Below are 18,768 nucleotides of genomic sequence, written 5' to 3'. Positions count from 1 at the left end.
AAAGAATAATTCCGCAAGCCTTGGCTCACAGTAGGGGGGTATTCCAGCAGAGAGTGACGATCATGAATTGCATCTACATTTAGCTCTAACCTATGCTTCCCTTGAGAGTACAGAATTATCCCCTACACTTACACGGAAATAAATAACGATGCTACGCCGCTTTAACAAGTGATTCTCTGTGCAATCCATTGTAATTATTAGGGTATAGTAAGAGCATGAAGACTATCGAGTTACTCAGAGGAATAATATTGATTTGTCAGCTTCAAAGGATACATAGCATTATTCACTGAATTACAAACACTATAATATACTGTTACATTGGTAAATAGTGTTATCACAACTATACCTCCCTCATGTTGTCTTGGAGCTTCTCGTTTAGGACAGCCAGCTCCCTTTCACGCATAATCAATTGCTCATCTTTAGCAGCCAAATCTTTGACATTTTCCTTGTTCTTTTTCAATGCTTGATTCAATTGAGCACCGAGTTCTGTTAGTCTCTCTTCATATTCTTGTACCTGAAGAGCGAATAATTAACAGACTAATCAAAGTTCTCTTTCTGATTGAATACTATTGTTATGGCAGTATAATATGGTAATGGATTAGCAATTCAGCCACTATGAGTTCAAATAGTAAGCTGTCAAATTGAATTCAATAAATAGAGTCATTTGTAATTTGGCACCTGAAACCTGCTGCATTCTTGTGCTAAAAAAAACTGGTTCACTGATGTCCTGCGGGAAGGGAACCTGTCAGGTCTGACACCTACATGCAACTACTTTTGAAGGGACTTAACAAGCTGCCAGCATTGTGGTTCCTATTGGTGCTAAAGATCTTTCACTTAGGTCTTTCCAGGAAGGCAAAAGCTTTTTAGGGCAAATTAGAGGGGCCTTTCCCAAAGGGGCTGCATGGTGGCACAGTGGTTAGCACTGCTGCCTCACAGCTCCAGGGACCCAGGTTCAATTCCAGCTTCGGGTGACTGTGTGGAGTTTGCACGTTCTCCCCGTGTTTGCGTGGGCTTCCTCCAGGTGTTCCGGTTTAGAACATAAGAAATAGGAGCAGGAGTAGGCCATCTAGCCCCTCGAGCCTGCCCCGCCATTCAATAAGATCATGGCTGATCTGAAGTGGATCAGTTCCACCCGCCTGATCCCTATAACCCCTAATTCCCTTGTTTCCTCCCACAGTCCAAAGATGTGTGGGTTAGGGGGGGATTAGGCATGGTAAATGTGTGGGGTTACGGGGATAGGGTGGTGATGGGCCTATGCAAGATATTCTGTCAAAGAGTCGGTGCAGACTCCATGGGCCGAACAGCCTCTTCTGCACTGTAGGCATTTGATGAAATGAATGTTCTTCTTCACACAATTTGCAATGGGATGAGCGTCGTTCAGTTGGAAGGTAATGAGATTTGCGCTGCCTCACATGCTATGGTCTGGGCCTGCTGGAGTTTTGGCTCCATTGTTATTTTTTCTTTGGCATTCTAGCCAAAGAATCATTATAAGGCAAAAAGTTTCACTTGCCATATTCTTAAAGAATTGCAAATCATGCTCATGTAACTAATACAAAACTGACATTAATACCTACTTCTAGGCAGACTTGAGAATGAATACGTACATATACAGCATAAGATCATTTGGGAACATAAGAACTTTGCAACGTTAAGAATAAAAAGTGAATTTTGCACAAGATTGTTTTATTTGACCTCACATTTGAAACTCATGCAAATTTAAAAGAAGATAATCCAATTAATATCAAAATGTGCAGAGATGAAACTTCCCTATTATTTGTAATGCATGGGGCTAATACTACCAATTAAGGTGACATAATAGAGGCATACAAGATAATCAGAGGATCAGATAGGGTGGACAGTGAGAGCCTTTTTCCTCGGATGGTGATGGCTAGCATGAGGGGACATGGCTTTAAATTGAAAGGGTGATAGATATAGGACAGATGTCAGAGGTAGGTTCTTTACTCAGAGAGTAGTAAGGGCATGGAATGCCCTGCCTGCAACAGTAGTGGACTCACCAACATTAAGGGCATTTAAATGGCCATTGGATAAACATATGGATGATATTGAAATAGTGTAGGTTAGATGGGCTTTAGATTGGTTTCACAGGTCGGCGCAACATCGAGGGCCGAAGGGCCTGTACTGCGCTGTAATGTTCTATGTTCTATTGCATTCGGAAATCTTTGCATGAACAAACATGATTGTTATTGCCAATTGTTATTTTAGCTTGGATAAATTATCATAGATTGCAGAATGTGGTTGACTCGGCGTGTTAGCCAACCCCATTTTTTGGGCACCGAAAATCATGCCTTTTCATATATTCAGCACACAAGTCAAACCGCACCCCTCCCTTTCAGTTACAAAATGATAGATTCGCATTAGTAGTCAGCCACAATTTTTCACTCCAGAAATGCATGTTTCTGGAGTGAAAACCCTGTAAGTTGGTACACAGGATCAAGCAGGTGAAAATGGGCTATGTTGCAAAGGAGGTGCATGGGAGTTTAAGACATACCCATGCAGAGCAGATTGTGCATGATGAGTCATGACCAGAAATGGGTTCTCCACCAAAAGGGATAAAGTACAAAGCTGCTTTCAAGCAAAAAATCATAACATTTGCTAACTTGTCAATTAACTGTGCTGTCGTGAGGAAATTCAGTATTCATGAAAAAAACTGGTGAGAATGGAAGAGGAATCTGCCCTGAAAAAGATGCACAAGCCCAAATCTGCCATCAGAACAGAAATCAGCCACCTGCCTGATCTTTGATTTGATTTATTATTGTCACATGTATTAGTATACAATGAAAGGTATTGTTTCTTGCGCACTATACAGACAAAGCATACCATTCATAAAGAAGGAAAGGAGATGATGCAAAATCTTGTGTTACAGTCATAGCTAGGGTGTAGAGAAAAATTAGCTTGTGATCTTGGGATGCACGTATTGGAATAGACCCTTGAAAATTTCTGGAACGGTTACATTGTCACCAGAAATGTAATGCATATATATGCATTAAAGTGGGCCAAATCAAACACTGAGTCCACCAAAGATTTCAGACCAAAAGCTAGCCGTGTATGGAATGCAACAAGGGCCAAGATTTCTCAAAACTATCAAGACACCTCAATGCTCCAACAACCAGTTGCGGTTCATCATCAGACAATGGAAAAAACAAGAATACCCATTAAGTCACATAGACAACATGGATGAAACATCCATGAATTTTGATATGCCCGGCAGCCAAACAATGAAGTGGAAAGGTTTGAAAACATATCTAAGTGAAAATCACAGGATGTGAGAAGACAAGATTCACAGTGGTACTAGTCCGCATAATTGAAGGAACAAAATCAAAGTCTATGGTGAGTTTCAAATGTAAAATCTTGTCAATCATTAAGTTTCCTGCAGGAGTTTTTGTGCATGTCCATGGCAACAGTTGGATGGATGAGGATGGGGTGAAGTTATGGCTTGATAATTTATGGAATAGATGTCCTGGTGATCTACACAAAGAGTGTAGCTTATTAATGAGGAACATGTTCAGATGCTATGTAATAATGAGACTAAGAGGTGGCAGTGAAGAAATAACACCCACATTAGGAGTTCAACCTTTCAATGCATGCCTCTATCAGCCATTGAAGGATCATGTTCATGTCAAATGGAGTCAGTAGACAGTTGACTGAAAATGCTTTCTCAAAGACTGGAAGTACGTGCACTGCCCCTCTTGGTGTTTTGTGTCTTTCATTATCAATTTCTGGCAAAGTGTCAGCAGATCGTTCAGAAAAATGTGGAATATTCAATTCACTGCATTGAGGGGAAGATGATTTGTTGTGGAGGGATGATTCGGAAAGCAATAGTGTCTAATTGGATCCAGAGTGGGATCGTCATGATGATGCCATAACAAGAATGAGTCCGAATCAATTCGCTGAACTCTTTGTGTTGGTGCCGAAGACAATAAATTTGATGTTTTAAAGTGCTTTGATTGTGGTTAAGAGTAGCTTTATTCATTCAATAACGTACATAAATTATGAATATGTCTTTTCATATTTTTAAATGGAAACCACCCACACACACTGGGGGTTCACATTTTATACTTGGTGTACAGGTCAACCTCTGTTTTTGGAGACTTCAAAGTTCAATATATATGCTGCAATCCACAATATTGTCTTTATTCATCTTCTTAAGTGTTAAAAAAAATATTATGTTGTATATTATGTTGTTTATACATAGTGTGTAATTGCAAATAAATCTTTTGAAATAATGTAGTTATGCAGTTAATAAGATTATTTGTTGCAGTTACATTTAAAGACTCACGTTGCAGCTTTGTGTACCTTTGCCATTCTTGTTAAAGACATTTCTGGATTTTATTTTACTTTTTTTGCTTCTAAATGAATATATATACATGGTTCAGGTTTTTGAAACATTGTATGTTAGTCAGCATAACCATTCAGAGCTCATGCTTTCAATTGCGGTTCTAGCTGCAAGGAAAATAATTTTATCTAGCACATAATGTAGCATGTTAATTCAGCATTAATTATGGAATGTGTCAAGCTAAATTTCAGTCAAAGCTCCATGTTAGTCTCCAGAGCTTTCTTAATGACAGTAATTACAGGTCATAAAATAAATCTTCTAAAATTAACATTTTTTTTCTATGTCTTGATAGGGAACTGTAAATGGCCAAGCAATACTGATATTTTGATTACTTAAATGTAGCTTCTTTTGTTTCAAACAGCTGCCAGAGCTGTGAATAGAATAAAGGTTGACAGAGGTGCCTCATTGTAGATCCCTGAAAGGGTATATTATAAAACCCAATCTAATTGTGAAGCACTTTCATAAACTGTCTAAAACTAACAAGGTGCTACATTATGCACATACTTTTGTCGAAGAAAAAATGTTAAACTACAATACATTGATATTGGGAGTTTTGAAACAAAAATAAATCATTGTTGTCCAAAATATACCAGTGTACGAATAATATCAGTAATACAGAACTTGCTTTTAAACATTTGTAAAATAGATACTGAAGCTATTTTTCCACAACAATATCGTGAATACTGAAGGATGCTGATCACAGATTGCGAGGAGACTGCAACACTTAATAAATATAACACACTGCATATGCACGCATGGATATACAGTCCCAATCCTAAAACTCCACCCAGCGGTAATGAAGTGATAGTAGCCCAAATATTATGGTGATATACAAACTGCCCTGTTCCTGCCTGCTGCCATTTTGTTTGGGCCTTCACTCGAGCACTCTTGGTGCCTGCCAAAAGTAGGCTGGAATGTCACAGAAGTATTCAAATCTGAGTTCTACAATGTTTTGATGTCATTTTCTATCAAAATCATCGAGATAGTCCATAGCATTGGATCTGCCCAACAGCATTGATTGGAAATGGCATTTGGAAGTACTATTTAAAGGGGCACTCATACGAACATAGGAGTTGCTAGACGATAAAAAGACCGAAGTCCATCTAGTTCACCTATTATTCTGGGTATTTGGTAGCTGCATGACACAATTAAAATTGTGTTCTTGGATTGGTCTTAACAATCAATCTTTATCAAATAGTCTAAAACGATGGTCGCCTCATTACAGGAGGGATGTGGAAATGATTGCAAGGGTGCAGAGAAGATTTACAAGGATGTTGCCTGGATTGGTTGGCATGCCTTATGAGGATAGGCTGAGGGAGCTCGGTCTTTTCTCCTTGGAGAGACGAAGGATGAGAGGTGACCTGATAGAGGTGTACAAGATGTTGAGAGGTATAGATCGGGTGGATTCTCGGAGGCTTTTTCCCAGGGCTGAAATGGCTGCTACGAGAGGACACAGGTTTAGGGTGCTGGGGAGTAGGTACAGAGGAGATGTCAGGGGTAGGTTTTTCACTCAGAGGGTGGTGGGTGAGTGGAATCGGCTGCCGTCAGTGGTGGTGGAGGCAAACTCGATAGGGTCTTTTAAGAGACTTCTGGATGAGTACATGGGACTTAATAGGATTGAGGGTTATAGGTAAGCCTATATATAAGCCTAGGTAGGTAGGGACATGACCGGCGCAACTTGTGGGCCGAAGGGCCTGTTTGTGCTGTATTTTTTCTATGTTCTAAACCCAGACATAAGGTGAGGAAAACCACTGTAAGAGTGTGTTTGGGGAACCATAGGTCCAAATTCAGCTATTCTTCCCAAGTTACATTCACCACAGGTTATATCTCAAATTACTGATACAGTTTATCCCAAAATGTTACTATCTGAAGTAAACCTAATTTGCATTTCAATTGGTCAATATTAATTTCTTCCACAATGTCCCGAGTGAGCTTGTTTCACAGATTAACCATTTGCTCACTGAAATATTGTTTCTGCAGATTAGTTTTGAATTTAACCCTTTTGAATCTCAGCTGTACCCTCCAGTTCTGAAGTGCTGAACAAGTTGAAATAGATATACATTTTGTGATGGCTTTCAGATCTTAACATGGTCATGTCCCCTTCTGACCTTCTCTCAGAAGGTACATTCTCATATTATTTAACTGGCTTCAACAATGAAAATCAAGTCACCATTGTCAAGGACATTCAGAACAGTCTATTTTCTGATAGAAAACAGATATTATTTGGTCCTATCCACAGCAAATATACCTCGACATAATAAAGCTGTTACTGATAATCCTCACTGATCTGCTTTAACCTTCAAGCTATGGTGTTTATTATGCTGCTGACAGATCATAGAAGGACATCACATTTGACAACTTATTCTGTTACATCAAGACAGTACAAAATAACTATTTCCAAACCCCTTTCTAGTCAATCACAAAATGCAATAATGGCATTCAACTTGCTGAAGACAGGAACTGAATAAAATAAAGCAAGAGATTAAAAAAATGATTATTTGATTTATTATTGTCACACGTATTAGCATACAGTGAAAAGTATTGTTTCTTGCGTGCTATACAGACAGAGCATACCGTTCATAGAGAAGGAAACGAGAGAGTGCAGAATGTAGTGTTACAGTCATAGCTAGGGCGTAGAGAAAGATCAACTTAATGCAAGGTAGGTCCATTCAAAAGTCTGACAGCAGCAGGAAAGAGGCTGTTACTGAGTTGGTTGGTTCGTGACCTCAGACTTTTGTATCTTTTTCCTGAAGGAAGAAGATGGAAGAGTTTGGGGTGTGTGGGGTCCTTAATTATGCTGGCTGCTTTGCTGAGGCAGTGGGAAATGTAGACAGAGTCAATGGACGAGAGGCTGGTTTGCGTGATGGATTGGGCTACATTCATGGCCTATTGTAGTTTTTTGCAGTCTTGGGCAGAGCAGGAGCCATACCAAGCTGTGATACAGTCAGAAAGAATACTTTCTATGGTGCATCTGTAAAAGTTGGTGAGAGTCGTAGCTGACATGCCAAATTTCCTTAGTCTTCTGAGAAAGTAGACGCGTTGGTGGGCTTTCTTAACTATAGTGTTGGCATGGGGGGAGACCAGGACAGGTTGTTGGTGATCTGGACACCTAAAAACCTGAAGCTCTTGACCCTTTCCACTTCGTCCCCATTGATGTAGACAGGGGCATGTTCTCCAATATGTTTCCTGAAGTCAATGACAGTCTCCTTCATTTTGTTGATATTGAGAGAGAGATTATTGTTGCTGCACTAATTTACCAGATTCTCTATCTCAGTCCTGTACTCTGACTTCTCATTGTTTGAGGTCCGACCCATTACCGTGGTGTCGTCAGCAAACTTGAAAATCGAGTTCATAGAATCATAGAAGAATCATAGAAACCCTACAGTGCAGAAGGAGGCCATTCGGCCCATCAAGTCTGCACCGACCACAATCCCACCCAGGCCCTACCCCCACATATTTACCCGCTAATCCCTCTAACCTACGCATTTTAGGATTCTAAGGGGCAATTTTTAACCTGGCCAATCATCCTAACCCGCACATCTTTGGACTATGGGAGGAAACCGGAGCACCTGGAGGAAACCCACACAGACACGAGGAGAATGTGCAAACTCCACACAGACAGTGACCCGAGCCGGGAATCGAACCCGGGACCCTGGAGCTGTGAAGCAGCAGTGCTAACCACTGTGCTACCGTGCCGAGTTGGAGGGGAATTTGGCCACACAGTCATAGGTATATTATGGACACATAATTAAAAATACAATTTTGTAGATAAGCATAATGTTTCTACTAGAATGTCATGGATAGAGCACAACATATTCTATTAATCCCTTCTTGCAAAACTTTGAAGAAAAAGCCACGTGTCCATGCACTAGATAGAGGGCTGAACTTACAGGCTTGGCTGAAGTCAGGAGGTGGACAGAGCACGAAAATACCAGTGTTGGACATTGTGCCTGTTTCCTGACCCAGTTTCTGGCATCGGTCATCTTTGCTGAGGCAGAAGCATGGACAGCAGAGCTACCATGAGGTGGGCAGCCAATTATTAAGAGCCTTGTTAAGTCCACTTGAAGGAACCAATTAGAATTTTCAAGTTCGTGTCCAGTTTCCCAACTTGATGGCTTAGTTGATTTGGAGGGTGCCGGGGCGGGGGCGGGTGTGTGTGTGTGTGTGGGGTGGAAAGTGGAGGCTGATACTGTTCATAGTGTTTAACTGCATGGAGATAGGCACACAGCTACAGGTTAGGAGGTCAGTGCTCCAGGCAGGCTTAGAGGCCCCACCTGCTTGCCTCTGTGCAGGTGTCGCCCTGTTGAAGAACCCTCACAGTTAATTCTTGCATGCTACAGATCCTCTCAAGTTGGAATTCTTAAGGCCTCTGATCTGCCCTCCAACTTCAAGAGCCTGTCTGATGTCCATAACTGGAAAGACAATCTGTCTTCATGCAAATAAGTGCGGCTGTCTCCATGGAAATCCCAATGAATAACCTCCCCACCCTCCCCCCAGGGGGGTGAGTTTTGAACTCAGAATCAGTCCCTGACTCCTGTTTCCCTTCCTTGAATGAAAATTCAGTCAATATTCTCAGGCAAAAGGACTCAGCATTCCAGCCACTCTTTTTTTGTATTTGATACACAACTGATCTCTCAAAATATCAACTTTGATAACCCATTCTTTAATACAGTTATCTGTACCAAATATAAATGAGAAGCTATTATGACAAACTAAAACCAAAATGTACAATGCCCACCAGAATAGCTGCTATATGAAAACAACATCATGAATAATCTAATATCTTGCTAAAACAAATCAAATCTACCTACATAATTAGTTTTTTACTATAATACAAATGTATTGATTTTACACCCACTGGTGCTACTTACGCTGAATGAAAATGGCAGCAGGACCATGGCTGTTTGGTCGTTTAGCCCTGGAAGCCATTGGCCTCAGTGACCCTCAATGAACTGAGTATATTCCTTTGTTGATAGTTTTAAAACTATTTGCCCCTTTGCTCCTCTATGGCCATTCAATCTCCTCTATGGCCTCTCTCCCTAGCCTCCTCCTCCCCCCCCTCCCCGCCCCACTGCAGCCTCTCCTATCCCCCCACCATGGCCTCTTCCACCCATAACCTCTTCTCCCAGCTGCCTCTCTATCGTAGCCTCTCCCACCACTGCCGCTCCAATGCGCAAGCTGATGCACCGCTATTCACATTTCCACTGCTCACAGCTCCTCCAATCACAAGCTGTTTCTCTTTCATGTTTCAGCAGCAAGCACAGGAGTGAAACAGTTTGCGATTGGACGAGCAGCTCCTCACAAATTCTGCCACTTCTACATACTGACTTTTCTTTCATTGGTCACCCCCATGATTGAAATTTACGGCTTTTGAGGACCAGAGGAGGTTCACAAGAATCATCCCAGGAAGGAAGGGTTTGTCATATAAGGAGCGGTTGAGGAGTTTGGGCCTATACTCGATGGAGTTTAGAAGGATGAGGGGGGATCTAAAACTTACAGAATGCCGAGATGTCTAGATAGAATGGACATGGAGAAGATGTTTTCACTAGTTTCCACTAGAGACTAGAACTTGAGGGCACAACCTCAGAGTGAAGGGACGCTCCTTTAAAACAGAGATGAGGGGGAATTTCTTCAGCCAGAGGGTAGTAAATTTGTGGAACTCATTGCCACAGAGGGCTGTGGAAACCAGGTCACTGAGTGTTTTTAAGACAGAGATAGATAGATTCTTGATCAATAGCGGGGAGAATGGGGGTTATCAGCCATGATTGAATGGCGGAGCAGACTCAATGGGCCAAATGGCCTAATTCTGCTCCTATATCTTATAGTCTTGTGGAAAATTTGCCCTCATATATTTGAACCCTGCAGCCCATTATCTTTGAGAGTTTGCGAGAAGCATTCCTTTTCCTCCCAATCACACAAAATAATTTTAAACTGAACTTCTCTTCAGCTGTACCACCGTTAAGACTGGCCTGAGTGTGCAATGTGAATTCTCGACTTAGTTGGATCTAAAGTTGCACTTGAGGTCCTATGCATGTCTTAGGTCAAATTGTCATCATCATCACCCTTCTATTTATGTAGATGATGGATATGGCAGCAAATCAAATTCATTGGGGATGGGGTAGCTTCAAATGGTACAATCTTGCTGATGGCTGAAGAGGCTAATCTGTGAGAGGGAGGTTCTTCCACAAGTTCCTCATATGAAATAGTTCTCATGGTGTTATTGTGGGCTGTTGTTGCTATTGTCAAGTTGTTGTAGCCATTGATCAGTCCCTACTTCTGTTCAAGAAGCTGTGTTCAAATCCAATGCCAGCACTTGCTGGCCACAGAAGGAGCATTCATAACATAGTTCAACAGGCTGATAAACAGCCTTCCACCATGTCTTCACTATTCTCCAAAAGGAAAGAATTGTGGGTGTGAAGATATGCTAAAACAAAAATGGCGGCTCATGCTGGCCAGAGGGGAAGTTGTCATTTTCCTCTGTTGCCGGCTAGTGTCTCCCAAGTGCAAGAATCAATGTTTAGGGCCTTCATGTTACACTATTAAGCATTCTTGAAGCGGAGCTTTGGAAATCCTATCGATCGTCTGGCTCCCGTTACCTACCCATACAGAAAATCTTTAGGTATGCTACTTTCTTCCACCCTCCAAGACAGGGAAGCTGCTCTCCTTAATGAATGCCAACGTATTTGGAAACTTTGAGAACACAGAAGCATTTGTGATATTGTCCTTCCACGAGATGCCAGAATGTGCTGAAACAGCAAAGATGAAAGTTGTTGCGCTTGTTTCTTGATAGTTGTAAGTCATTCTTGTTTCACAGCCAGTCGGTGTTCAGAACACAGGCCGCATTAACAAGTATCTTCTCCGAAGAGTCAGCTTGATGTTATTCCATGCACATTTTGTGAGTCAGCCAAAGAAGGTTACTGCTTTCCCTATGCATGTATCGAGTTCTGCATCAAGAGACAGATTGTCTGTCACCATGGACCCAGGGTAGTAGAATTTGCTAACTACTTCCTGCAAGGTGTTATTGAGTGCAACCATGTGCAGAGATGTGGCACTCTGTTGCATAAGCATGGTTTTCTTGATGTCAGGGAGAATACTTTACAAGAATGGGAGAGGTAGTCCATGAGTCTTTGTAGCTGAGTTTCATTTGGGAGCTATGTAGCAGCATCAGCATAGAGAAGTTCTTTGATTACAGTGTGCTGTATTTTTGTCTTTGCTTTCAAATTGTACAGAGCCTGCCATCTTATACAGGTTAACTCCTTCCATGCCTTTGAGGAAAAGTAATGATCAGGCCTATGGAGAACAAAGTACCAAACAATGTGAGGACTAAGACACAGCCCTGTTCTACTTCATTCTTCACCCTGAAACTGTGAAAAGTGGTGCCTTAGATTTGCCTAGGACCTAGATATTAAAAGCATCCGAAACAGGCAGGTGGGTTTGTACTCGTTGGAATTTAGAAGGCTGAGGGGGGATCTTATAGAGACCTATAAGATAATGAAGGGGCTGGATAGGGTAGAGGTGGAGAGATTCTTTCCACTTAGAAAGGAAGCTAGAACTAGAGGGCACAGCCTCAAAATAAAGGGGGGTCAGTTTAGGACAGAGTTGAGGAGGAACTTCTTCTCTCAGAGGGTGGTGAATCTCTGGAATTCTCTGCCCACTGAAGTGGTGGAAGCTACCTCATTGAATATGTTTAAATCACGGATAGATGGATTCCTGATCGGTAAGGGAATTAGGGGTTATAGGGATCAGGCGGGTAAGTGGAACTGATCCACTTCAGATCAGCCATGATCTTATTGAATGGCGGGGCAGGCTCGAGGGGCTAGATGGCCTACTCCTGCTCCTATTTCTTATGTTCTTATCATAAATAAAATCAGAAAATGCTGGATAAACTCAGCAGGTCTGGCAGGATCTGTGGAGAGAGAAAGAGCTAATGTTTCAAGTCCATATGATCCTTGTGCAGACTGAAGATGGGTAGCAATGCAGTGAATTATATAGTTGGAGAGGCGGATGGGGGGAGGTGGGAGAATACAAGGGCAGGGATAGGTTGGATGAGGGGGAAAGATAGGACAAACAAAGCCAGAGTTCCATGGATGATAGAAGAGAGAGTAAGATAGGAGCAGAAAAAGGCTGCATATGACAAATATCAGGTTGATAATACTATTGAGAACTAGACTGGCAACAGAAGATATGGGGGGAAAGTGAAAGAAGAAATGTGAAACAAAGACAGAGTATTGCCAGAGACACTGGCAACTAAGATAAAGGGGAATCCAAAAATCTTCTAAAGGCAAAAAAAAGTATAAGGACTTAAAGGGAGGAGTAGGAGCAATTAGGGACCAAAACAGGATTTATTCATGGAGGTAACAGATGCGGCTGAGGTACTAAATGGAACCTTTGCATCTATTTTTATCAAGGAAAAAGACAATGCCCAGGTCATAATAAATGAGTTGGTTATTTAGACACTGAATAGCTAAAAGTTGATAAAGGGTGGAATTTTCCGCTGTTGCCAATGGCACGACTCATAGTGGGCGGGGCACACAATTTGGAGTGATGTCAGAATTCAGTTTCCCACTGATGGGAAACTAGTTTGGAATTTTGTTCTCTCAACTTTCATGGTGAGTCAAGTTTTCCACTGATCCATGATGGGAACTGCATTTGCATCTCATGAATGCTCATTAAAATTGCAATGTGCCGGTACAGATGTTCTCACTCCAAATTTAAATGCCCCTTCAGCAGATAATTAGAATGGTCTGTTTCACTATCGTATGAAAATGGTGTGCACCTGGCAACCTTCACTGTATTAGCAACTTTGAGGTGGGTAGATGCTTCTTTAGCCTATCTTTCACAGTGTTGCTCAGAGTTCTCAGTGCTTTATGAAGGTGCGCCAGGGCTGCTGTGGGGGGCAATAGCAGTGGGGAGGAGGAAGACAGAGGTATGGCTCAGGGGTAATTGATAAGCGGCACTAATCGATTACCTTGTATTAACCCCTTGGTCACAGCTTCGAAATTCCTCACAGCAAGAACGGGGTTAGGAGCTATTGTGAGACTTGACCTGCCTCATATGCTGATTATAATCATTCTGCTCGCAGATAGTTCTTGAGAAGCAACAACCCCTGCTCCTACCTCCTCCACTAAAATCTCATATTTTGATAAAACATTTAACGGCCAAGAGGCTAGTGCCTTCATCAAAGAGTAGGAGAAGGGTAATGTTGAAAGCACACAGCAGCACAGTGGCACAATGGTTAGCACTGCTGCCTCACAGAGCCAGGGACCCGAGTTCAATTCTGGCCTTGGATGACTGTGTGGAGTTTGTGTGGCTTTCCTCTGGGTGCTCCGGTTTCCTCTCACAGTCCAAAGATGTGCAGGTTAGATGGATTGGCCATGCTAAATTGCCCCTTTATGTCAAGGGAAGTAGCAGGATAAATACATGGGGATAAGGCCTGGGTAGGATGGTTTTCAGTGCAGGCTCAATGGGCTGAATGGCCTCCTTCTACACTGCAGGGATTCTATGATTCACCCTCTGCATGCAATCTGATTTCAGGGTAATTATTTGCATACACCATTACCAAGCCCTTTACTCACCAATGACTTGTTAGTCATCATTGGAAGAAATAGGACCTTGGGAGCCTCATATTGACTCAGGTCTTTCTCTCATTCACCAGATTGCAACTGCTATTATTGCATGCAATCAGGAGAGAAGTGGGGGGAAGATGACAACTGTAGCTGCAGGATCGTCAAAGAAAGGAGATTCAGCCTTAGAAGCAAGGGGCAGCAAAGTCCACCCACACAGCAAGGTTGTGGCTCCTGGAAATATTGTTCGCAGATGCTTTGCAAGACTCTGGGTACACAGGATACACGTCTTTCCTGCAGATGAGTGAGAGACAGTGTCACCAATGCCTCTGCATGTCTAGGGATCTAGTGATTCACATCTGCCAATTCTTCACACCTTGACACCATGGGATTGGGCGGACATCCACTGACTGTGGCTGTGAAAGTAACTGCCACCCAGATCTTGTATGCCAGTCGCTCTTTCCAGAGCTTAACTAAAGACCTCTGTGGTATTTCTCAGGCTTCCATGCATAAGTGCATACAAGAGGCAAAAGACACTCTTTGCTCAGGTCCTTATATAGGGGCGGCACGGTAGCACAGTGGTTATCACAGCTGCTTCACAGCGCCAGCGACCTGGGTTCGATTCCCGATTTGGGTCACTGTTTGTGTGGAGTTTGCACGTTCTCCCCGTGTCTGCGTGGGTTTCCTCCGGGTGCTTCGGTTTCCTCCCACAGTCTGAAAGGTGCACTGACCCGAACAGGCGCCAGACTGTGGCGACTGGAGGAATTTCACGGTAACTTAATTGCAGTGTTAATGTAAGCCTTACTTGTGACTAATAAATAAACTTTACTAAAGCCCACAATTACGTGCACTTTGCAAAAGATCAAGTAAGCCAAAACACCAGGGTACTGGGCTTCACATCTATTTCGCACAGGTGCAGAGTGCCATCGACTGCACTCACATGGCCCTATGATCTCCCTGACAGCAAGCATTTGAATACATCAATAGGAAGGACTTCCACTTGCTAAATGTGCAGCTGGTTTGAGACCATAACAAGAATATCTTTTAGGTTTGTGCCGGCTTTCCTAGAAAGGTCCATGATACTTCTATCTTAAGCAGATTGAAGATCCGAAAACATCTTCAAGGGACAATACAGTATCCAGTGTTGGCTCCTCGGGGACAAGGGTTACCTGCAAGGGACATGGCTGTTAACGCCCATCCAGAGGCCACCAACCCCATCCGAGAGAAGGTACAATGATACTCATGCCTCTACCCGAATAATGGTGGAGCACACCAGAGGCATTTTAAAAATGTGATTCTATTGCCTGGACAGAGCTGGCTGGTTACTAAAGTATACTCTCCAGAGGGTCTCATTGATCCTTGTGGCTTGCTGCGTACTTACAACCTACTGATGCAAAGCGGGGAGGAGCTGCCAGGTACCATGGGTGGAACAGCTGCAGTTCTCCTCCAATGAGGAGAACATTGAAGGGGCTGAGGGTGGTGAGATTGAGGAAGCTGAGGCTGCAGGCAAAGAGGCCATAGCATGGGCAGACAAGGCAGGCAAGCACATGAAACAGGTGATGGGCAGTGGTGATTACCCTCTTGGACTAATGCCCTCTAACATGGGCTCACATGAACACCAGTGTAGTTATCCTCACTTTTCAAACATCCACACCACTCTGATTAATTGTGCTTACACATGACATATTGGTCTGATCCTTTGAAGAATGGTAAGACTTTGGGAGAAGATGTCTTTCCTGAAATGGTGTGCTGACTGGAGTAGGTTACCCCAAAGACAGAAATCTGAAGGTGTTGCCTTTTCCAGTGTCTCTCAAGCACCCAGTCACAATGGCAGCAGCTGTTCTAATATCCTTGCTGGGCTCATCACTTTATGCCCCGATGTTACCAAACTCCTTCATGAGATCCGACAGAGGCACTACTCAGGCCAAGACTGCCAAAGATGGAGTGCAGGTTTCCAGAGATCCATTTAGACACGTCTGTATCCTGTGTTTCCTTGTTCTCAATTACACTGACATCTGGTACTCACAGTTAGGGACGTTGGCCTGAATTCATCCTCATCTTTCAGATAGATGTGAATCACCTGAGAATGTCGTATTTGTAAAGGTTGCCTGCTACACATTACAATATCTCCTCTTGAGCAAAGACAGTCTGCCATCATGGCTGTTCCTGGATATCTGCAGATGGTTCAGGCATCATGAAGCCCTCAAGGTTGTCTTCACTTGATAATAAAGAATGCAAATCAGACTCACTACATCCTCACTCCTACCATTGGCTTCCCTCCACATAGGTTCAATCCATCATATGTGCCTCCAGTGCTTGCTCTAACGCTCCACTAAGAACAACATCTCACCATTTGCAGTCACCATTACTGACCTCAGTGAATGTTGATGTCAGGCTACACACAGTGCTGCATCCCGATTGTGAAAAGCACCTTGTGGCCATTGGATGGACAAATTAAAGGAAAGACACTCTCAGAGAATGTAGGCTTTAGCGGCATGATCATATGAGGAGTGCATAGCCTAGACATACGGAGGTGGGCAGTCCTCACAATTATTGGTGAGCCTGCCACATTTGCATTCAGAAACTCGAAAATGCAACTGGCACACACGAGCAACATGTTATATGAATTTCAATCCTGGTGCAGTGTCAGGTATGCCAGCTGTATGTTCCAATGATTGGCTGATCAAATCAAACAGCTTGTTCCTTTGGTTGTTCATATAGACAGAGTACAGACTGTACTCAACCAGCCCATGCTTGCAGAACCCAAACTAAACATTGACTATTAGATTTGGTTCGATGAAATGTTCAGCACTTGCTGAAATATCCTGAGGGCGCTAAAAGTTATACTAATAACGAATGTAAGATAATTAACCGAGCTCCGAACATGACTCATTTACACTTGTCAGAAGCGGTATATGTTCGGGATCTTTTCTCTGCAAACAAAAGAAATATGTTCAAGCCCTGCACCTTTTTTAAATTACCTGGAAGCTTGGGGAGCCTATAGTGCTCCATTGCTTTCTCCATAGCAATGCCTTGGACAATCAGGACCCGTTTCTCCTCCTGGTATAAATCGTGACTGTTTGAAATTCAACATTCTTGCATTTGTTCTGATGAGTGCAAGACGTTAAGCACTGGCGACATGTCTCCCTTTTCAGCAATATTAAAATTCCTATTAATAATGCTAAACAATTGAACTCCTTATGCCACAATCAGGATTATGTTTGAAAGATAACTTGCACATAATGGAAAGGCTATGAATGGAATACTCAATTTCTATCACTGGATGATCTTTGATAAGCCCAGAATTGACAGAAGTGGAGAATGTGGCATTTGAAATTATTTTTTGCAAATAGAAAAGAAAATGGGGAAAATGCTTGTTTTCACTACGAGGGTAGTAAAATGATAAAGCAGATTGCCTGCCCATTATCCACTACTCTTGATTTATATTTTATTGATCCATTCTGCAGATCACCATTTGTAAAATTATCCCAATGTTCCTTCCCATTCTAAGGGAGAATAATGAATTTGTCCACAACATTTAATATTTTCAATTATACACTGCCTACATATATCCCATGCTTGTATTTTTTTTATTTTCTCATTAAATTTTCTTCTATCACTAGTACAAATGCACTGTCTGTCTAAAGTTGCTAGTATTCAGATGTGAACCTTGACAATGCATTGTGGTAGGCTATTCAAGCACTCGGTACAGCATAGCCAAGCATAATCCTGACATTCAACATTCTCATGCAACAGCTTCTAGCAGGGCAGCAATCGGGAATGGGGCCCTCATTGATTATCTTCTGTCAGAGGTGTAGAGGCCATTTAACATAATGGTAGAAACATTTCTGCTGGGCTAGATGAGGTCAGCCCATTCCTCAGACTTGGACTGAATCTGGGATTTTCCTGCACTTACAGTTTGACTCCAGATTGAATGAACTTGCTGAGCTACTGGGCAAGCAGATGATTGGAGATGCTTTATTTTATGAGGAATGCTGTAGAAATCTCAGTTGTGTCTTATTAGTTTTCCTCTTTAGCTATTGCCCACCAGCATTACCTTCATTAAATGGAATTCAACATTTGGCACTCAGCAAACTGAATACTGATGTTATAACAACAAATTAACCCAATGTCAGTTTATAATGGAACCAGCATTGCAAATAAGATGTAATTTACAGCTGCCAGGCTGATGTCATACACCATAGGCCATTTGTGGTGCCAATTAAATCTCATTAGCTTAGCAAAATGAAATGACTGATTATAATATTACAAAAATCATCTTTAAACACATTTCAACATATATTAATGGCTTCATAATAGATTATATGATAATTCAAATGAGATAAGTTTTTTAAAAACCCTCTCCTAAAGAGCAAGCTTTCTAAAATTAAAATTGCACTTATTTACACCCAGCTAAAATTCCATGGTATTTCATCTGCGTGCATGAGCAATTACAGCTGGTATCATTACCAATTACAGATACAATGACACATAGACAGATAGTGACACCAAGCCATCAAATTCTTCCAGGGCTCGCTAAAAATAATGACTTTTAAATGCAAATACGGCACTTAAAACACATGCCTTTAGGCTATTTAGCATTCCCAAGAGAATAGGGTAACTAAATTTACATATATTAAAAGTAAACAAGGAAACAGTTCATGCTCCAGGCCTGTTTGATATGGCAAAGGTTATAGGGGGATAATGTTAAATCACCTATTGCAGGTGTGGTCTCATTATTTGAAAGAATTTCTAACTTTTCAGATCATCATCGGAGAGCGTTCATAAGGAAACACTGCTGGTTTCAAAAAGAATGAGCTACAACGTCAGTTAATTATACACATTAACATA

General features: G+C 42.1%; 1 protein-coding gene across 1 annotated transcript in view; it reads right to left on the bottom strand.

Annotated features, from left to right (window-relative positions):
* LOC144496130 (uncharacterized) overlaps window positions 1–18,768 on the bottom strand; it is a 92,727-nt gene that overhangs the window by 65,576 nt on the left and 8,383 nt on the right. The window contains exon 2 of the mRNA XM_078217114.1: window positions 347–514. Within this exon, the coding sequence (XP_078073240.1) occupies window positions 347–403 (57 nt within the window). The 5' untranslated portion in view covers window positions 404–514. The remainder of the gene's footprint in view (window positions 1–346; window positions 515–18,768) is intronic.

Source organism: Mustelus asterias, chromosome 7, assembly GCF_964213995.1.
Source record: "Mustelus asterias chromosome 7, sMusAst1.hap1.1, whole genome shotgun sequence".
NCBI lineage: Eukaryota > Metazoa > Chordata > Chondrichthyes > Carcharhiniformes > Triakidae > Mustelus > Mustelus asterias.
The sequence above is the reverse complement of the archived record's forward strand: the minus strand, read 5'-3'. Positions and strand labels throughout refer to the sequence as shown.